Source organism: Poecile atricapillus, chromosome 3 (genome assembly GCF_030490865.1).
Source record: "Poecile atricapillus isolate bPoeAtr1 chromosome 3, bPoeAtr1.hap1, whole genome shotgun sequence".
In the NCBI taxonomy this organism is placed as follows: Eukaryota; Metazoa; Chordata; class Aves; order Passeriformes; family Paridae; genus Poecile; species Poecile atricapillus.
The window spans coordinates 34,478,679-34,501,893 of NC_081251.1; the positions used below are offsets into that span (position 1 = coordinate 34,478,679).

The following is a 23,215-nucleotide window of genomic DNA, read 5'->3' on the forward strand; positions in this document are numbered from 1 at the left end:
ATTTTTTTCCCATGACATATCTTTTATGCACAAACATAGATACATGTCCACTGTGCATTAAACAAAGTCCAGCTAAAGGAAAAAAATGCTTTGCACTTTTTCCTATCTTCTCTCTGGCTGGTCTTCTCTTCCCAGCTATAAAACAAAAATAAAGCCTGTTTAAAAGACAGAAAGACTGAAAAACAGAAGGCAAGAAAATCACAGACCTTGAACACCAGAAGTAAAATTAAATTAGTTAACTGCTAGATGCATGAAGCATTAATGAAATAGAAATAGAGAATTTTCCCCTTATGAGGAACATTTATTCAGTGTTAATTAAATTCTTTTATTCAAAATCTATACTTACCCAAGTGTAAAAAAATTACATCATATCAATAACTGCGGAATGTAAGCAAGTACTACATTATAAGCATCTTTTCCCCATCTAGTGGAGTGAGGCCTTTAAATCATTTATACTGATTGAAGTCTTCAAATAAAGGACAAAAAAAACAAGAGAACCCTCTGCACGAACCAGCAGCCACAGCTATTAATTTGCTTGTCTAACAAATAGCTGTCGGAGATTAGCTTCAAGCATTTGCTTGCAAAGTTCACATGCAATAGTGTTAATGAGGAACTTTCAGAGTCTGCAATAATTATTTCTCTACAATATATCCAGCTGGCTGCTTTATTCATTTGCAGGCCAGTTCTGCACCACTGAGGCCAAAGAGAGTTTTGATATTAACTTCAAAATGTTCAGGTCCTTGCCTACAATGATGAGCAATCACCACAAACACTTTGGGTGCATTTCTTTAGTACCACACAAACTAGTTAAAGCAAAGCAGCTACCACTAAGGAACCACCACTAGAATTTTTAAGCTTACAAGATGAGAAAAAGGCTCCTAAGTCTTCATGTGGACACCCTAAATGACTGCCTAACTTTGAAAAACACACTGTATTTGTTCATTTGAATGCGAACACTAGGTTATAAGAAGTCCTGGCAATTTGTTTTGGAATGGTGAAAACTGGACTGAGAAGTCACTTCAGCATAAACAGAGTAGCATGTGAGATGAAGATAATATCTTTATTAAATTGTTTTTCTGTGACTTGCATCTTCTTCAAGATGATTACTTTGTTGTAAAAAAAATATTATGGGGTTGTTTTGAGAATCATTTTGGAAGATTTAATCAGGCATTCAGCTGCTTTGTAAATTATCTGAATGTAGGTAGGGAAAGGAGTACAATCCAACAGTGACACTGTACTTTAACAAGTATTAGTACTTTAACCAGTATCAGTATTGTTGTAAAAGAGTCCCACTTGACTTCTTCATTGTTTTGTATTAGGAATGCATGCTCTGCCTTTGCAAGAAAGGCTTACATAAAATGATTAGCTACGAAGTGTCACCAGGGTTTTCTCCAGTTTCTGAGTTACACTTAAAAAATACATAAACACTATCTCACTTCTGACAACTCATTTTAACTAAATTACAGGAGCACAATCATTTCCAGGTGGAATCAGAGCTCTGCTTCATCTAAATCTAGTGTTTTGGATACAACCTTATTGAATGCTAGAGTCCTCAGAAGATGATCTAATTACACGGCAAATGGGAGAATGGTCTCTCCCCAGATTCCTCACACAGGAGTGGCTTTAAAAATGTAGAATAAGACTCAGTAGGTCTTTCAAAATCAATCTTAGCATTGAGTCATATAGCTTAGACATGTAAAAGCTGACAGAACAGAATACAGTAAGTTTTACAGACATTATTTAGTCACATTATACATCCTACCTTAAAATAGAAAAAGCAGTCAGTGGAATATATCCTCAGGACAATTATGCAGAATAGACACTTCTGATTAATTTAACTAGTCACTAGCTATTGCTCCACAAAAATTCAGCTGAAAATGCATTTCCTTTCTGTGCAAGCAGGGTAGCCAAACTGAAATATGAGGGTTTCTGTGTTGTTCAGCAGACCATGTATTTTTTTTTTTTTTTTCAATTTAAGAAGTAAAGTTGATTCTACTTTGCTACTTTGCTACAAAGAAGAATAAAAAGTCCTGTTGTTCCCTTCCCAGCTTCAGTTTTTTGGTCTTACCTGAAAAGAGGCAAATACAATTAGGTAACTGTAAGCATTAAAAGTTAGTTTCTAAACAGGGAAAAGGTGCAAGAATTAGAGAGCTGTCTGCATGGAAGTGGCATGGAAACAAAGTAAATTTGTGTCTAACAAAAATGAGAAAGTAACATGGAAACTCACCAGCGTGTGAAACTCAAAGCATTTAACAAATTGGGAAACAAGACAATCCTAGAATTTAACTTCTCACAATCTGGCAAATGATGAATGAAATAGACTTTGTGTGAAAACATGAAACAAAAAGTCAGCAGCAGGCTCTCTGGTGAGTTAAGAAATCAATATGTTAGCTAGTCACCCCCCATTACACAGTAAGAGCCTTTTTTTGATTGGTGGGACATATGAAAATAGAAAATGTGTGAAAGACTGAAGCATCAACAGCAAGAAAACCTTTTATTTAAAGCTGAATTATGCATATATATAGTTATTAATAAGAAGCAGAACCAGGGTCAGCAGTACCAGTCACAGAAAGTGAGAACATCTGAACAGTACAATGTTCAGCAATTTTCAGAATAATATTTAGAAATGCCAGGCATTGTGGAAGAAGTTGGAAGTGGACTGAGTAGCCAAAACAGTCAGTACAATTAAAATAACATCTTCACTTGTACAAGTTTTCAGGCAAGGTCCTTTTCCATGTCAAGGTGCTTAACACTTTTTTTCCTTCTATTTTCCATATAAAACTCAAGCTCACTAAAAGTGACAGAAGAAATATAGCTCCCTGATCTGGTTTAATCAATCCACAATGCCACAGCTCACAAAAATAATGGGGACTGGGAAATGGTGTTTTAAAATAGTCTCTTTCTTTATATACCATGTTTTTATAGTTTACATTAGCTATATAGGACTTTTTTTTTCTTTTATTCCATAAGGCAGAATCCCTTCCTATTTTACTTGACAAGCTTCTGGAAGACAGATAAAGAAACTTTAACCAAAATGCCTGGCAAAAGTCCAAACAGCATTCATTCTGCCCACCCAATGCTCCCTGTGATCTCACTCAGCTACGGCATCTTCAGATTTCTACAAGATTTTCTATGTATTACTAAATGGTTGCCACGTTTCACCTCAAGGCATAACAGCTTTCTATTGGATGCTAAACAGTCTCCTCATTTCAGTAGGTTGTGTTAATGTGTGTACACCCTTTTGCCCTTCTCTTTCTTCCCACGGGAATATTCCACATCTTATTTTAGGAGCTCTATAAAATGCATTGGCTGAGAGACCTCCACAAACTCCCATGTGTAAACCAGCTTCCTTTAATTCAAAAGTAGTGGAGCTATTACAAAAAAATATTCACACAACTGATCTTTTTTACAGATCAAAGCAGAAAACAGCTTAGAAACGAAGAAAATTATGTCCTTTTTTTGGCCTGTCACAATTGTGTTGGTGTTATGTCAATGGGAACATCACCAGCCTAGTAAAAGGGTAGTTGGTCCATCTTATCTCTTACACTTCCCTTCAGGTCTTTCCCTGTCCCTGGACAGACAGTGATCTGACCTGTTCCCCCATGTCATGTTTCTCCCACTCTAGCTTTCCTAAAATCCAAACAGAGTTTTCTTCTTTATGAAGTAGAAGCTTTCAAGCAGTACCATTTGTCATCAGCCACCACCCCTGGAACAGACCTGTGATTTAAGCACAAAGATTTAGAGCACACTACTCTATTTACTGCCACTGCAACAGAATGATGGACTTCTGCTTCTGAGGGAAGGCAAATTGTATGTTTCTCACTGGAGGCATTACTGACTTCCTCACCAAAAGATCCATTCCAGACTCATTTTCAACTGACAATAAAAAGAAGAGAACTTAACTGCCCTCTTCCTTTTTGTCCACCATGCACTTTATCATAGTCAAGTCATCGATTCAATTACTATGCTCTAGGTTTACAGCCTTCTGTATATTTGTCCATTTGTCTCCTTGAAGACATTATTACCGTTTCCAACTCTTCAACATGTAACACTCCTGAGCTGCTCTAAGTGCCTTGGCAAGCTGAGCTGTCAGTTAATAAAATGTGAGAATTTATTGACAACCTCCCTCAGGATTCCTCAAAATCTTGTAATCAGTAATAACATCATATCTATTCCAGCCTATATCTGAAATCTAAGAGAGTTGTATCTATCCATTTTTAAAGCACTTTTAAACCTACTAAAATCACCCATATAAATACATCTTTTTTTCTGCAGAGCTTTCTGGACTCCTCAAGTAGTTTCAAAGCTTCTATCCAGACTCTTAATGGAAATGAACAGTGTTGTAGCTTTCCATAACAACACACATTCACAAAACACACAGCATAACAACATGAACTTCTAAGGAAAATCTCCATTATAGAATCATTGTTATCCACTGACTCAGTATTTTTTTTAAAGTAAAAGAGCTCTTTGTAGCTGATAATGTGATTTCTGTGCATTTTTAGCTACAATATTGACACCTGCACCTCACATAAATCAAGTTATTTATTGTAATCTGGGTAGAGCTAAGATTATCTTAAAGATGCTGAGGTTTTGGAGGGAAGCAACCTCATAGAAACCACATTGCACATGCGTTGCAGTATTCAGTTGTGCACAAGTCTAAAAAAATCTTTTGAGCAGAGTTTGTTTCTCAGTCACAAACAGCCTCAATTAATAAACAGGAATGGATATTCTAGCAGTGTATTAGACCTCCCATAAGACTTCTTTTTGTATATATTCAGGGACATAAAACACAGGTATTTGTCTTTTCCACAGCGTGGTGCCTATTGATAAGGACAAACTCTCTGTTTCTATTTAATAGTACTTTACCTACACAACTACTTGATCATTAGGACATAACAATTACACTTTTAGATTTCAGAATTACTTGGAAAAATCAGGAAAAAAATGGGGGAAAAAAAAAAAAAAAGAGTGGCACCAATCAGGCATTTCTCATTCCTAATTATTTCTGTCTTCACCTCTTTCAAGCAGTTTATTCACAGGCTATACAAGACCATCTAAACTGGATCCCTGCAATTAATTATACATATATATATTCACATCTAAATGGTAAATGACTGTATTGGTTTTGCATAGCAAGTTTTTGGTAGCAGGAGGCTGCAGGGGTGGCTTTTGTGAGAAGCTGCCAGAACTTCCTCCATGTCTGACACAGCCAATTCCAGCTGGCTCCAGGATGGACCCACAGCTGATCAAGGCTGAGCCCATCAGTGGTGGGGGTCCTGCCTCTGGGATAACTGACTTAAGAAGGGGGAAAAATCCTGTTGAACAATCTGAGAGAGAGGAGTGAGCATATGTGGGAGGAACAGCTCTGCATATACCAAGGTCAGTGAAGGAGGAGAAGAGGACATGTTCTAGGTACTGGAGCAGAGATTCCCCTGCAGCCCCTGAAGAAACGTGTGCCAGAGCAGGTGGATGCTTGAAGGATGCTGTGATCCTGTGGGAAGCCTGCGCTGGAGTAGGCTCCTGGATTGACTTGTGGATAAAGGAGCCCACACTGGAGTAGGTTTGCTGTCAGGGCTTGTCACCCCATAGGGGACCCACACTGGAGCAGTTAATGAAGAACTGCAGCCTGTGGGAAGGGCCCATGTTGGAGAAATTCATGAAGAACTGTCTTCCATGGGAGGGAACCCACACTGGAGCAGGGGAAATGAGTCCTCTGCCAGAGAAGCAAGGAGCAGCAGAGAAAATCTGTGATGAACTGACCATGGCTCCCATCCTCCCTATCCTTGCACTGCTAGGAATTCTCAAAGAATTAAGAATATAGTTCAACCTGAAAAGGGAGGACTTGGGAGTAAATATTTTCAAGGTTTGGTTTTACTTCTCATTATCCTGTTCTGATTTGATTGCTAGCAAATTCAATTAATTTCCCCAAGTCAAATCTGTTTTTCCCATGACAGTAGCTGGTGAGTGATTTCCTCCTGTCCTTTCATTGACCCACAAGCTGTTCATTGTAGTTTCTCTCCCCTGTCCAGCTGAGGAGGGGAGTGATAAGGCAGCTTTGATGGGAAACCAGGGTAAAAACCCCACAGTGACGTATTTGAGCATCTTTTCTAAGAAAACTGCTTTGAATTCTATTACCAGATGCTTATGGAACAGGTGGCTTTTGCCATATTCTAGACAAAGGGAATTCCACAGAAATGAGTTGTTCTTCCAGAGGATCTCCCCTCTCAAGCAGCAGGAGACCATACTTCCAGAGGAGGCACTTGCCTGCATAATACATGTTTACTGCTTCTTACTTGGAGCTTATGATTTTTTTTTGTAATTTAATCTATTTCTGTTTATGATAAGTGCAGGTTCACTCTCTCTGATTTTCATCTTTATTGGAAAACTGCCTTGTAAGAAAAGAACCATTTACCCTTTCCAAGAAACTGATGACAAATTCTGTATCTCAGTTTAGGGCCTCTGCTGCCATGGTTCTGATTTTCCACCACTGAGCACTGAAACAATCACAAGATTTTGTGCTTCCACAAGTAAGCTCAGCTTGCACTTTTCCTACTCATAGCTTCACTTTAGGTTTGCACATGATTGATTTCATTCTGTTTCAGGCCAATATAAATGGGCAGCTCCTTCCCATTAGAGGAAATGTAGCCACGCCATGTATTAGATAAGGGAAATAATACCTTCCCATCAGCATGTCCAAAGCAGCCACAGATATCACAAAACCATAGCCTAGAAAAGTGAGCCTGTGCTGCAGATATGGATGAGACATATAGGGACACATAAGGACATATAGGACATTGTTCAAAAAGCTCTGGCATATACAGAGCTGAACAGTTCTCAGCCAAGAGACATTGTGCTTTAATAAAGTGTATGCAGAATCAGTATGAAACATTTTTGGTACAGATTCAACAAGGATGTAAAAATACTAATTATAGTTCAATTAAAAAATTGTTCCCTCTGAGACTGAGGTTAACAACAAAAGAAAGGGATAGTCTCAGTGTCCAAGACATACACCTGAATGCTCCATTAATACTTTTAAAAGATAACTTACAGTGAACACCAAGTAAGATAACCTGAGTAACATAATATAAATAAACTTAATATGGAACAATTAAGCAGAAGACAAAATAATTTCTTAATTGAACATAGAAATATCTATAACTCTGCAAAGTATTCGGATTTTTCATTGAAACACTAACTCTCTTAATATAATTTCCTCTTGGCAGCATTTGTTCATAATTTTATATTTTAATTTGTTCATACATTTTATAATTTTTTCCTAATTATTCTGAAGTGTTTCAGTAGATTTATTATGGCTTGTATTAAATGTAGACAAACATGAAAAAAATCCCAAATATACACATTGTAAGTTCTTTTAATTAAAAGCTACTGAAATATTTGTATGTATATTTTACAAACCAACATCTGCTTTTGTATATAAGGTCTGGGTACTTCTTTCCTGTTTAAAACAGATAGTTTGAAATTAAACTTAAAAACTTACATGTAATAATCACAAATAAAACAGAAAAAAAATCCATTCTGTGTCATCCCAGAAACCTATCTGAGTTAGTCAAAACTACAAAAAGCACATAGCAGGCACTTTCATACTACCCTGCAAGAATCAAAACATCTTTATTTTGGGTAAAATCTGAGTAGCCAAAAGAGGCTGGCACTAAACACTCTGGGTTTGTTCACTTTAGTTTACATTATGTAGAACAGGTCCACTAAGGAAAACAAACCTGACTGTATTTAAACAGAGATTACAATGTATTTGCAGTGGTTGCTTCATAATATTGTCAATGTTAATGCAGAAATTTCAGAGACATAGGCAGTTGCAAGCTGGAGAGAAATATTTTTAAAAAATTTATACAGTATCTAGGAACTCATCTTTTGTGAAGTACAACAGAATATACATATTCAGACCTGTAATTCATTTTGTGTGAGATCTTCACTAGGCAAGTAATAGCCTGTGATTTTAAAAAAAATGCTTAAAGAGATAATAATCTATTTTACTGCATAAAATAACTTATTTACTTTTCCTTTCTGGGATAGTTTAACCAAAGACACAATATTTTGAAAGCCATTTCTTCACTCTTTATATTTTCTTTTCTTGTGTCTGTCCTGTCTTTGCTGCTGTTTGACAGTGCTCCAAAGGAGTGGAATCCAGCTTAAAAGAATACATGCATCTTCTCTAGCTCCAAATGCCCAGGACAATTGGAAAAGCTGAACAGATTTTTGTAAATTTTACTCAGCTGTTAGCTTCAAAAAGGATTGTCAGAAGACACAGGTGCATCTGTTATCTTCAGCTAACTTCTTGCAAGAAATTATTTTGAAATTTTTCATTTAGAGACACATAAAAAATTTCAAAATAAAAGTACCAATATTAAAAAACACCAAACATCTAGGGACCCTTTAGTTTGGACCAAGCATAGACCTGAGAGACAGCAGTAATTTCATATTTTGTTTTCCATGACCCTTTTGATACTTATATACTAGAGCTACTAAACTATAATAAATACTGTATTTATTCATCCTTATATTTTCTGAGCAACTCATATTCTGTATTTCTAAACCTGTTGCCTTTAGCAAGTTTCCTGCACTGTATTGAGATTAAATGACAGAGAACTTGACAGGCTGTTCTATGAGAAACCTTCGGTTTTCCTTCTTTTTTTGAAAGCAAAATAACTGCAAATGAGTTTTTCCTTCAGAGACACCACTAGGGATTCTTACTGCAATGGTAGAATGAACATTTTTTTTGTTTTTTCCTAAACAGTGGCCTCCCTTCTCTTAACCAAAGCAGAGTGTGCTGAAAGCTACCAGGGGCACTGGGTGCAGCTCTAAAAACTATCAAGAGCTATTTGAAACAACATTTTGAAACAGCTCAGCAGTTCTTAAACACGATCTTCCTTCAATTTCACACAACTGTAAAAGTAAAAATAAAACCATGATCTGTTTAACTCTGAAAACTGTTGTTTACAGTCTGTGGCCTTATGAATAGTGTCTTGATAGGTGAAGTAAAATGCCTGGTTTCCCACAAAAACAGCAGTGAGAGAAAATGTGCTCAACAGCCCCATATATCATCATAAGAATTCAATATCCAGGACATTTTCTGTTCACTGTGCTTGAATTCAGAGAAAGACGAGATAAGGTTAGAAAAACACAGCAGAGATTACTTGTCACTTTAAAGCATCTCCCTGTGTTAACTGTTTTGTGCTGTAGGCTCTGAAATACTAACACAGCCTCTGAGACTGTGCTGAGAAGTAGCAGCCGAGCAGTTCTGTGATAAAGTACATGATAACTCAAGTGGGTGCTAGCTACAAGTGTTTGCAAGTATTAAGAATAATACACAAAGCCCAACCATTCCTAAAGCAAAGGGCTGACAGCTCAGGTGGGTGGACAGCCACACAGACTGAGTGTGTAATAAGGTAACACAGCTTTCCGTGCAGTGTAATGGAGCTGAAGAGAAAGAGGCAAAACAATGCTCAGAGCAAAAGCAAACTAAAAAATTAATCTTTTCTAGTAGCAAACTCCTCTGTCCCTTCTTACTGCTTTGCTCATTGCTCCAGGGTAAGTATCAAGTGCCTCAGTCAATCCTATTACCTTGATCTGAGACATCCTTAGTATGGGTGAGGGATTACAAGCCTGGGAAAGTACAAGTCAGGGCTGAAAAATCGTGTTCTCCTGTAAACCCGGGAGCCGCCATCAACCAGCAAGAATTGGTCTATCCACTTTGGTTTTTCAGAGTTTACAGGCTCAAGCTTCCTAAGATTTAACTCTCTATAGTCCACCAAAAAAAAAATATCACTACAATTGTTCAGGTGAAATGAGAGACGAGCAAAAGACAACCTAGTATCTAGGCTCAACAGCCTGGGGAACTTTTAAGCTGGCTGTAGTGAACACCTTAAACTCAGCAGAGCTACGTAGCACAGTCTGCTGCTGCTCTTCTCTTCCAGGCTCCTCTAGCAACATAAATCACACTGAAAGATCTTTACGGGGTCAAAACAGAATGAAAAGTGATTTCAAATATTATGTTACTAAGCAGTAGCACACAAATGGAAAATAAAATGTAATTTATGTCTCAGCACTGATACTGAGTCTGCTAAGGTACTCCCAGAGAGTACTTCTAGAGCACAAGGCAGAACAGAGTTTATTACAGATTATTAGCAACTAAGCAGATTTCTTTTGTGTGCTTTCTACAGCCTAAGCATCACCCAATGCAGATGCATACCAACTAAAATTTTGGCTTGTCAACACTGCCAGTAATATAATATAATTGTGAGAGAGGGTAAATACATTCTCAAAAAACATGGCTGTCAATGAATTAATTTTTGGTTACCTAATTTTAAAAAATTGGATTTTTGAAGGCCATCCTGGTTAGGGTATCAGGAGTTAAACTGTAACTTTTAGATCTCTACATTAGAGCTGCCTGTTAGATACATTTCCAAATACTGTATGAAAATATAAAGGAAAGCACCAGTAGAAAGAAATGGTCCATTTAACCACATGTCCAGCAGTGGAAACACATATATATGAAGGGAGAAAACTCTGGAACTTTCTGGGGTTGTTTTTTTCCTTCTAATTTCTCCAGCATTCAATTGCAAGAGCCTGGCCCCTATTGAACAAGACTGCCACTGTTCCACTGTGTAGGTAACAGGGAACTCTGCAATTATTTGCAGTTCAAATACAAGTTTTATTTTAACATAGAATTAAAATTATTTAAATTTTTCTAGACAACTGCCAGATTAAGGTCTACCAAAAAATAAAGCATAACTAATTTTGTCATTTTGCCATTACTCCATTAAGATATATGAAATACCAGTTTTCAATTAGGGCCTTTTTACTATTTCCTTTTTGGCTCACAATCTTCACTATTTTGGATGCAGTGTAATCTTATGCCCAGGCAATAGCACAATTTAGTATCACTATTCAAGCTCTCTTCAGATCTTGCCAACTTTTTCCAAGAAAAACACAGAAAAACTAGGATCTGTAATTCTATTATTCGCTAAACATGAAGAAGAAAAAAAAAAAAAAAACAAAAAACAACAACAAACAAAAACCCACAAAAAAACAAAAACAAAAAAAACAACAAACTATAAGGCAGGCAGACCATTATAAAGCATCAGGGAAAAGCTTGGGCAAACTTTGTTTCTGCTTCATGGATTCACTGAGATCCAAACAATGTTTATAAGGACAGAAATAAATAAAACAATAATTCACTGGTCAATGTTTGTCCTCTAGGACAAGGACTTGGTGATATTGACTGTTTGCCAAGAAGAGTGACAGTTGGAGTCACATAATTTTATCAAAAAAGCCATTTTTCTTTCCTTCCACTTGGCAAAATAGAACATTATCTTAGCAGAGCAGGTTTCTGAACTTGGGCTTTTCAAAAACTGCAAAGTGTGTTGCTGTGAAAGACAGGACATTGTCACATCGCCAATTTTGGCACACAGGCAAGAAAACCACGATCTGTGCAGGCAGTGCTCAGTAAATGAGCTTAGCAAAGTACTGTTTGCTTTCATCTTTTCCACAGAAATCTGGGGTTGAAGGGCCATGGTCAGAGGGTCTCCAGGGGATGCGTGGGGATGTCCCAACCCATGGCTGACATAACCCTATACTTCCAGGACCTGCACCATGTGCCTCTAGGGCAATGATTTCTTTACAGAGGCAGCCTCACAAAGCTAAAATTACCCAGGAGCAACTGAGCACAATCGTGCAGAGTCAGCCAAGGAAAAAAAGGAAAACCTGGTGCTTTGTGTACTCCGAGGTAAAAACAACAGTTGACAGACATCTATCACTTCCTACTTCTACCCCATACACAAATCAAAGGGAATCCTGAATACACAGTGTGGGACTGAGTATGCCCAGAAACAATACAGAACATACAGCCTTGGCATACAGGAAGAGACCCCTGTTTAACCTGTCATGGGTAAAGCAGGGAGGACTTTACTACAGATTACTAGTAATGTAAGAGAGAAGGAATACATCCTCTTCTATTAGACAAACACAATTTTCGCTTCTTAATAGGAAACACGGACTGCTCAACTGCATGGATTACTACTGCTGGCCAATCCTTGAAATTTATAATTATTGCAATCTATTGGCATCCAAGAGATTCTTCAATTTTATGGCCTCTGAATGTACAACCCAGTAATAATTCTGACCTTGGGTATTAAAATAACATTGAAGTGATCAGTGGCGGCTGCTGTATCCTAATGATCGCCATATACAGATTCCCTGTTTCCAAGCACACAAGATGCAAAGCAAGAAACAATGCAGGTACCCACTTCCTAAAACAGGGATTTTCAGCAGCTGTACATCAGTGCAACTCTATTAAAGTCAATTACTTGATTTTTTTTTTTTACAACCATTTTTTTTCTCTTCAAAATCTACAGAAAGACTATTTTTCAGTAAACATAACTCAGGAACACTAATCAGATGTGCCATAAGTACAAACAGGAAATACGGACAAATAGAAGCTACCTGATTTCATGTTAGAAACTGTCAAGGACACTCAGTCCCACTAAGATGATGATTCTTTTATAGCTGCCAGAACAAAAATAGACTCAGTACACTTCCTGTTCAACAGCTGGTTTCTTTAGATTTGCATCAATAGTCAACCAACAGAGTGTGTAACTACAGGAGAAGACAGAAGCATCATAAAAAGGCTGACTTGCTATGTCATATCATCATGAATTCAGTTGTCTCTATTGCATTTGTAAAAATCATACTCTCCAACCACATTACAAAAGAAATAAAAATCACAATTAAACATGCCTGCAACAATGTTTCCTTTGGAAAATTTCTGTGATTTCTGAGAACTTCAAAGGTAACACACAGGAGAATGTTTTCACCATTGAAAACCTTTATTTTTTTGCTAAGAATTTTTTTTTAAACTCACAAGATTTTTTATAATGATTCTAGCAACTGCAGCCTAAGTTTGATGAAATTTCTTTAAATTTCATCACTTTAACCTGTAATGAACTGTTTAAAAATCCAGTGGCATTTTCCACCTTGGTCTACATTTTAATATAATGGAAAGTCATGCAACTACAGAACAAAAATCCTCTGCAAGGCCCCCAGGGATCTCTCTTTTCCAAAAGTAACATGTTTATACTGAAACAGAAGCTGTTCCTTACCTGAAAACAGTTCATGTATCGAAGTGAAGGTGGCAGAGATGCAGTACTCAAACCCAGTACCAACAGTAATTCCAAACATGTTTCTGATGGAAACTTTAAAGGATGAACTCCCATATCATTTTCCCATGCATCAGCAAGCCTATAGAGTTAAAAAAAACTTCTTAATTTTCTTAAAATATATCTGAACCATAAGTTTCAATCACGTATTAAAATATGTCATATTACTGTGATAAAAAATTCCATTCATGTTTTCCCTGTGAAAGTCATAGATCAGTGTGTTTTACCAGAAAAACACAGTGTATTTAGATAAAGTGCCTTGCCATACCACCAATATGTTTCAAAAAGATACATAATGTGAATGGAAAACTTAGCATATTTTAGAAAAATTTACTCATGCTTCTAATTTAAAGTTTCATTACTTCTGAACAAAATCTGTCACTGGTAATTTTCCATTATATGATTTTACACAGAGAGTATTCTTAGCAGTACATAATGCCCCAAATTTTTATTTTTTTTCTAGAAAGACAGATTCCATTCAATTCTGAAAAGAAAAACTGATGTTCATGATGCTCACTGGGAACTTACTAACAATCTATACCAAGCAAATCTCAATCCCAGTTCACTTTATACAGGTTTTTTTCTCTTTGGATGTATTAAAAGAGTTTTGATTTCTAGAGTTACTCATAAAAACAACATTCCAGAAGCATATTCCCATAAACTGTTCCCACTATCATACGCTAAAGAACAAGATTAGTTCAACAAGACTTACTCAAAACACAAGATCATTCTGCTTCTTATAGTTCAGGCTTATTTCTTCCATAATACACAAACTGACAGACTGATCAGTGATCCAGTTACTTTAATAACTTTGTCTGGGTAGGTAATACCAGATACTCCTGGGTAAGATGAATGCCGTTTATTCTCAGTAGACCTGAGTACATCACTTTGGAAGACAATGCTTGCTATCTTTCCCTGTCCAAGACTTCAAAATTTCAATAAACAACCTTAGTATCGGCTTTCATTTTTAAATTCCTCCAGCTCCTCTGAGTGAACCACTGCCTGTGAACATGTCAGCTTATTTTAATGTACTTTCTAAAAAAAGCTGCAGTTTTTTTAGACACTTGGGACCCCAGCATTCAGCACAGTGAAAACTGAGCAAATACTCTCTTCATAATATCTGCAACATCCTGGATGGATCTCGTTCTCTCAGGTCACCCAAAACCAATGATTCTCTGTAAAGTCTTGCTTCTTACATATAGGCTTCCAGATACAGTTTTTGTACACAGCATCTTCTTAGTTCTTCTATATGTCCTACTTAGCATAATTTACACATCTTTCTTCAGAGTGGGTATACTTTCACTTTCTTATCTCCTTTGTCTGAAATTGGCCACTTGAATTTCATCTCTTTGCTTTTGTCTTTTCTACTATTTACATTTTTTTCTCCTTCCTAATTTATCTATGCACATATAAGAATCCAGCTCTGCTTTGATACATAGAAGCAATACCATAATGCACAGAATGTCAGAGGGGCTTTCATCTCCCTAAAAAAAGAAGTGTCTTCTCTCTTTTTCTTTTTTGTCCCTACAATAAAAGACAAAGAGAATCATATCACATCTAGATTCCCAAATACATCATTTGTTTTCCCAAACCTCACCAGAATTAGTCATCTTCACAAAAGAAGGTCTAAACTTTACATGGTAGGGAGAAGGAGGAAGACACCCCCTGGCTCTTCTAATGGCAGTGCATCACTTAAGATTTTCAATGTGTCTGATACCATACCAAAGGACAGAGGCCAAAACCTCCCACATATTAACCTTTATAATATGTATTATCTCATTGGACACTTAAACTGTGCCACATGGATCTGGAAAAGTTGTTAAAGCTACTACAAAAAATCCCAACTGATCACTGGAACAGGAAGGTGAGATGTTTAGAAAAGACTCTGGAATATTTTCTTTATTGGAAGGTGCAAAGCTCCGGTTAAATCAGAAATACTATGTCTATGTCGAATGGAAACAGGATTCTTTTATAACACTATAGACTACACAAATGGCCAAGCCCAGAAAAGGCAGCCCTGACTGGTTCAGAGTTCCAGGCTGGATAGGGCTCTGAGCAACCTGCTCTTATGGAAGGTGTCCCTCCCCACAGCAGGGGGATTGGAAATAGATGATCCTTAAGGATCCCTCCAAACCAAACCATTCTATGGTTCTATAAATGTTCCAGGAGGAGCACTATAAATGTTCCAGGAGGAGCACTTAAAGCTAGATGATCAGCACTAAGTAATCAGTAACCAAGGAGTCTTGTTAACTGTAATCCAGAATGGAGTTTTACATTTCCTTATCACTTGGTAACTTCATTTCCCCACATAATTAGAAACTTACCTTTATATGCTCCTTACTCATTCTTTTCTCTACATTTTCTACAATATGGTGATGCAGGAAAATTTAGGTGAAGCTAGCAAAATAGGAGCTCTTTTTTTCAGAAATCAGCAAGTCTAAACAAAGCACTGTGCAGGCACCTTCAAACACAGCTACAGTTTGTAGACTGGAGGTGGTATGCTAAGGTTCTGGGTCTTGGGAAGGTGTTTCCACAGATCAACACCCTCTCTTCAAAGAAACTTTCCAGCAATATTCAAAACATCACAACTTACATCAGTACCCTGATTCTATTCTTGTGTTTTGATATAAGGATTTTTGGGAGATGCCTCCTCATTTTAAAGTCCAACTACTACAGCCCTGACACTGAACAGCGGATTTTCCTTTTGTGGCTGTTGGTTTATCTGAGAGAAAGAAGGTTTGCATAAAGACATTTAGCCTAATTATACTGTAATTCTTGTTTATTAATTGCTCAGTTATTAGTCTTTCCTGAAATTATTCCAGTATATTCCATTATTACAAACAAAACACATATATCCCAGCACTGAGTGCTCTAGGAACACATTAGGATTTAGTCCTTGTGACTTGCCCTTTCACAGCATTTCACACAAATGGCTGAGGAAAGTCACTGGTTTATTAGACCATTTCTCTCTGTTCTTCTTTATCCTGCTTGCTTTTAGAAGAATTTTTCCATAATCTTTATTGTAGAGGAAAGAGAAAAGCATCTATGTATAAAAAAAAAAGGAAAACAAACCACAAAGAATCCATAGTTTTTCACCTTAGTTTCATGGTCTTTCTATATAAGGAGAGTTCTCTCACTTCCAGTACAGGAGAGGACACTGCTTTCTGTTTACTGGAAGAGGTAGATTGGCTGATAAAGCTCCTCAGGAGAGTGAGCATCCATAGAGGACAACCCAGCCGACCAGCTCCCAGCACAATTCCCAGACGTCACAGCACAGCTTGCTGTGCTGGCTGAAAGGAATAAGGGGGAGATAAGACATAAGCTTGAGGAAAATGAGCTGACAACAGAAATAATGCTGTTCTTCCTTCAGCAAATATTCAACTTTTCTACACCACAAAGAAGCCTTGAGATTCTGGACTTCACAGTCTGACACAAAAAATTATGATCCTCAGTATCAAACAAAATTCATAAATTCTAAACAAATTCCCTAAGTCATTGTGGAGTGCAACACTGCATCTACTTTGGACGAATTTTGTGACAAGTAAAACTGTACCACTACCTATTGGCCTTGCCAGTATTTGGGGGAAACATGAGTCATGGTTTTAAAACATGGTTTAGAAACCAGGTTTTAAAAGAGAAAGATGTAGTATAACATACTTGGGAAAATGGTTCAAACTCAGACCATGCTCTGAGTCAAGAAAAGGACATGCCAGAGTGATTTTTTTCCCCAGGATGTTAAATCCACCTCTGTAGATCACCATCATCATCCAGTTTTGTCTGTCAGTGATCTAACCAACAGGAAAACACAAATAATTCTAAGCATTTTGTCTGTCACTCCATTCTTTGCATTTTCTCTCTTTTCTTTATCCCACTCTTCTCCAGAACTTGTATTAATCCTTTTAGCTTATTTCAACCAAATTTTCCTAAGAAAAATCTCAAATAAATTAGGTTTGGGGAAGTTTCATGTTTTCCTGATTTTCAGGAGAGTATTGAGAAAAAATGCACATTAGTTACTTCACAGAGAAAAGCTGCTAATGGAACACAGTAACATATATACCAGCTAATCAAATTTAGGTGTTTACCTGGGAGAATATGAGCATGAATTTAATAATATGGAGTTCTTATCTAGCAAAATCAACTACTATAAGCAAAGTAAACATATTCTTCAGAGCCTGTCATACTCCCTAATGAGTGAAACAAACTGAGAGATTTGGTACTTTTACTTAAGTGCACTCTGTGTTGTGGGTTCAGGACAACTGGAAAAAGAAAACTTAAATTTTGAGGCAGGAAGAAGGATTGGTGATAATGGAATTGATCCCCAGTAACAACAACAGTCAGAGGTTTCCCCAAAGTTAATCAAACTTGAGATGCAGCCTCTCCAGATCAGAGTGAAACCTCAAACTCAGAACTCCATCTGTTCAAAGAGATATCTATTAGTCTCACCCATGAAAACACAATGAACGGACATAAGATTGAAAGATATAATTAGACCCTTCACAAAACTTTCATTCTGAGAAGGACAGAACCACATATGATGGATGCTAATAAAACTTTAATATATTTCTGGCATACAATTCAGAACTGAACTGAAGTAGTACAGAAAGTGAAGAAGTAAAACTACTCAAGGGGGGTGATACTTGGCTAGATGCTGGCGTGAAACAACTATGTGCTATGTGCTAAACTGTCAGAACAGAGCATTCCAAACAAGTAAGAAATAAAGATGCCAAGCTGAGACTATCTTCTCCCTTGTCCTTTTCAATGCTTTCTCTAAGGAACTGGTCATTTGAAGAAGAAATTGAGAACATGATATGATTGTCGCATTCCCATAATCAGTCAAAGAAATACAGCTGGGAAAGTAAAGTTCCCATAGCCATATGTATAAAATGTTTTTAAAAATGAAGTGATATTTTCAAAGTGTTTTAGTTGATAATAATGTGAAATCCTAGAAAATTTCGATTTCTTTAAAAAATAAAAATAAATCAGTGAATGCTCTCTGAAATTCAAAGCAGAGAGGAGCAAAACTTGAAAACTACTCAGATAAGATTACATTTGAGGCAGTAACTTCTCTAGCAGAAATAACTGATCACAATGTTTTTAGATAATGTTTTACATTTGAATCACCATGCATCAGGGAATGGTATTTGTCCACTGTTCACTATGGAATTGATTCCAATGAACTGTCCATATAAGTTCGAATAATATTTCAAAACTGTGTCCTTAAAAGCAAGTTTTAAGACACCAAAATAATGAGATACATTAATTTCATAATTGCTTGATATAAAAACTAGAAAACTAACACAGGCATCCATCAGGTCATGGAACCCACCCACAACATCATAAGCCTTCATGGAAAAATGCAATATACATGGCACATCAGTGAAGCAAAAGAAAACTTTATTTCAAACCCGAGAAAAACTGATGAAGATTCTCACAAGATTTTGAAAAATTGGACCAGACTTCTGACTGGATTGCATTTATTTCAAAAGACGCCTCTTCCATCAGTGCTAAAGGCATTTATCAGTAATCACACTTCATCGTGCATGAGATTCACTTTTAAATGCAACCGAGCTGTCTCAGCAACAGATAAAGTAATTCTGCTTTTGAAGAGGAACAGATACGCCTTTTTTTCCTTTCCAGCACATCCCCATCATCACCTCCGATTTAGCAGGCTACTTCTATAAATACACTAACCGAGGGTAGTCTACACAGGTCAAAACTGGAAAATGAAAAAGCTCTTACTCAGTGTTTTGCCCAGTGCTACTGAGGCAATGTACTAACTAGATTTTATTAGTTATGATCTAGGTAAATGTGCTCTGCATTTAGGGCTCCAAATGCTGTGAAACTCTTGAAGGAGATGTTAACTGTAGCTTCACTGCTTTGATGAATCAAGCCTGTGCCGAAGAATCCAATATAAAAGCTGACAGAAGCTCAGCCCTGAATCTCTGGGTTCACTGAATGTTGTTAAAGCTGCCCTTTCCACAAGCTACAGCTCTGAGAGAAATGACAGATGACTTTACTGAACCAAAGGACAAACCTGCTAAATTAAATAACTATTTGTAAAAATGATTTAATCTAAAAACAATTCTTAATTATGGTTGATGATGTGTCTATATACTTAATGTACCAGAAGCCTAAGTTATTTATACTTTTAATTATCCTTTCAGTGATCTAAAAACTACATTAAAATGAATGCCTGCTCATTAGCTACTGAACTCTTACCAAAATTTAAATAACATGGACAACCAGAAGTGGAGTACTTTCGCAGTCTAAGTATATTCCTTTGGGAAAAAATTTGCTTTGTAGAACCACTGCTTCTGCCCTGAAACAAACATCTGTGGTCATATTCTACCATTCATTATTCATCCTGAGCAGCTGGGAGTGTCAAATGTGGGTGTTGAGCAAATTTTCCCTGGGATCTTTACTAGCTGCATGGTACCCCAAACCAATAGGTATTAAATCTCTCGTAAGAAACAAACAACATAAGAACAGCAATTTAACCCACTGGCGTCCCTGCAAGGAAATGAGCGAGTAAAATACTTAGGGAAGTAAGAAAGTACAGAGCATGCCTCTGTATTCTTTGCAATGGACTAGAGTAGTCAATACAGAAGCTCCATCTTGAAGTTTTAAATATTTTCTTTTTCAGTGTATTGCTACAGAGACAAGATTTCATTTAACAGAATTTCTGTATTTTCACATGGTCTCAAATACTATCGTTTGCAAAGCATTCTCATTATAAAATTATTCATATAGAATCCTTACACTAAAATGCATCATATATATAGCATATAGTACATGTACTTTAATGTAGTATATATAATTATATTACTTATATATACAACAATCATATTAACATACAATGATACATATTTTTATAAATTGCTATAATAATGGCATATAGAAGGACATGATCATTATTAATAGTCTTCTGGCTTTTTTTCTGAGTAATGAGTACTTTGATTGGAAAAAATATGCAATTCCAGAGTCCAGTCAAAAAGAAGTTAGCTAAAAATCACTGTAAAAACAATTCACCGGGTTTTAAATACCCTATCCTGCAAAATGTAAGTCCTTCTTGAACTTTCAATGTGTCACCATTTGAAAAGGGCAAGTTATTTAATACTAATAAGAAAGCCTTATAATGAAAATTCAGATTTAACCTCACCAGAGTACCAGTGCCATAATATTTTTCAGACGGGCTGACATAAGAGGTATCAACTGGTCTTGTAATATTTCAAAGCGCCTTTTAATTAAAATTATGCTATTTGCTCTGATGAATGCTTTTATGATTTAAAATCCATACTCCACATGCACTTTTCTCATTTATAACTCCAATACATAGCATAGATTAAATAATTCATGCTAAAAGGTGCATTAAAAGCCAGTGGATTAAATAATTTTGTTTGCATTAAACAACTACACATGAATATGAATGACATAAATTTTATTAATGCATTTTAAATTATTTTATAACTTCTTGACATGCTTTGATCACTGTAAACTATTTAAGGGAAGTCAGAAAGAGAAGTAAAGATGCCTATTTCTGTAAAGCAAAGCCCAATTATTTTTCTTTTGCTTCACACCAACCAACATTTTTTGAAGACTCACATGCCCTATATTAACTTAAAGGTAACTACACTGGTTTTAGGATATTTTTTTAGAAATGCTATTTGCAGAACAAAGCCTCTGAATAGTCCACAGAATACAATTCATTTTTTTCTCTAAGGGTAAAGGACAAAAGCAGAAAACCGAACAACTGTGTTAGTATACTGTTCCAAGACAGACAAGCTTGTCTACAAGTAGATTATTCCTCTGAAGCACAAAAAGCTAACTCAACATACTGAAACTTTTTGCATGGCAATAAATCTTGACATTTTAATCCTGGGCAGGAGTAACTTTGCCTTGGAGTATGTAATTTCAAAGTAATGCTCAACATACTTCTGCAGACTAAAGATTTTTGGGTGTTCACCAAGTGCTTTTTTATATTGCCTTCCCTTCTCCATCTGGCTGCTATGCAATTTCAAAAGCATTAATTTTAAGCTGCAAACTCTTATCACACATAAAATATTTTCATTCCATTGCAAAACAGCACCAACTGTACAGTCTCTGTTGAAGACAAAACAGAATTTCAGTTGCAAGAATCACTGAAATAAAGCTTAAACATCACAGAAGGATTAGCAGGTGTTCATCTATTCTGAAACCTGTAATTTAAAGATTCATAGGATCTAAAATGAATGTATGAAAACCTAAATCAAGCAAAAATGTCTCAAGCAGACTTATGTTCAATGGGACACCTAGATACGTGGGACCACAAACACTTGCAAATGTACTAAATTTAAAATTCTCAACAGTACTCAAACTATGCACAGATGGTCTGTGAGTACAAATAAGACATTATCATCTTTATTTAGTTTCAGCACCAGGTAAGCAGAAATAGACTCACCAAAGAATGAAAACATGATTTTCGTGGGAACCGGCCTTGGATATAAAATCCCAAACCTGACAGGTATGTCCCAGAATATGCTCTACCAGCAAAATCATAGTCCATAAAAGTATAGCAGCAGCAGATCTATCCACAGAGACAACCCAGAGCAACAACTGTCTATGGATAGAGGCATTCTTTCTTCATTCATCTACAAGATCAACAGCTTTCTACAAAAACAAAACCTGTAAAAGCAGAAAACTGCTGCAAATGTTCGTCAGTTACAGTGAAGTTCTTTTTAGAGCATCTGACTGAGGGATACAAGCTCATGGAGAAAAGGCTCCTGCTGGGCTTTTGATACCAAACATATCTAGATATATTAGGAAGAAAACATGGCAGACAATGAATTCTGTCACAATATATATATTTTTCAACTACTTTTTAAAAATTCCTACATAATTTTTGCCTACCTGGGTGCAAGAATAGAATCCACGTTAATTTAGTTTTCTACAAAACCAAGAAAAGCACAGGAGTTTAGCTCTTGCTGAGCATTGCCTAAAGTCTGCTGTGACTGCTCTTCAACATCCACACTATGCAGAATTGCTGGTGCAGCTCCAAAGTACAATGCAATTGCTGACTTCTCAGCAGCAAAGCAATGTGGTCCCACTAAAAGGAGAAGCAAACTACTCATAAAAACTTCATGGCCAATGCTTTAGAATAAGATTCTTCACCTTCATGGTCATGTTAAGTTTTTAAGCTGCTTTTTTTTTTTTTTATGCCTTACTGCATCCCAGGTGGAAAGAATTAATCTTTCTGAAAACAATAAAGATCAGATTCCTGCAGCCAGATCACTGCTGATAATTCACCATAGTGAAGGATGGCAGTAGCAACAGTACTACTATGACTCTACAATGCAGTTTTTCTAAATATGCCTATACAACTCAGAATGAACAGATAGCTTTGAATGCTTCTTTAAATACTTTTCTTCACCCCCTGATTCCTTCCTGGATACATCTTGCTCTAAATTAGAACAGATGGCTCATAACTTCCCTAAAGTATGACAATAACAATGCAGAGGACACAGCAATGTGCTACTGACCTATGCTAACAGCCCGACTGGTGCCATCTTACTTGTAGGGAAGCACTTGAATTCTCAAGTTACATCTCCTTTCCTCTTTTTTAACCTTTCAACAATTTAGATATGTATATAAGGGTATAAAAAGGCCAATTGCCTTCTAATACTTTTCATTTCCCGAAGGGTACAAATGCATAGTAGAGCTGTAGAAAAACAAAGTACTGTGTAAAAGCTCCTTCAGGGCACCTGCTGACACCAATATAGTTACTCTAGTAAATGCAAATTAATTTCAGACAGCTCACCCTTAAAAGATTCATTGAATTTTAGGGAAGCCTGTTCATGGGACTGGTGAAGAGTCTCCTAGACTCCAGCTGCCTTCCTCAACAGACTCTTCTTGCAACTGTCATTGTAAACCTATAGTTTTTCTCATCAGTGGCATTAACAATGTATTCCTCTAGAGGAACACTTACTTTACAAATATTGTGGAAATGGTATAATCCAGAAGGTTTATCTCCAAAATTGTCCAAATAA

The 23,215-nt window shown here is 36.6% G+C and overlaps 1 protein-coding gene across 1 annotated transcript in view; it reads right to left on the bottom strand.

Moving 5' to 3' along the window:
- The window catches only part of UBE3D (ubiquitin protein ligase E3D), an 85,065-nt gene that overhangs the window by 18,834 nt on the left and 43,016 nt on the right, over nucleotides 1-23,215 (bottom strand). The window contains exon 9 of the mRNA XM_058836844.1: nucleotides 13,137-13,275. Within this exon, the coding sequence (XP_058692827.1) occupies nucleotides 13,137-13,275 (139 nt within the window). The remainder of the gene's footprint in view (nucleotides 1-13,136; nucleotides 13,276-23,215) is intronic.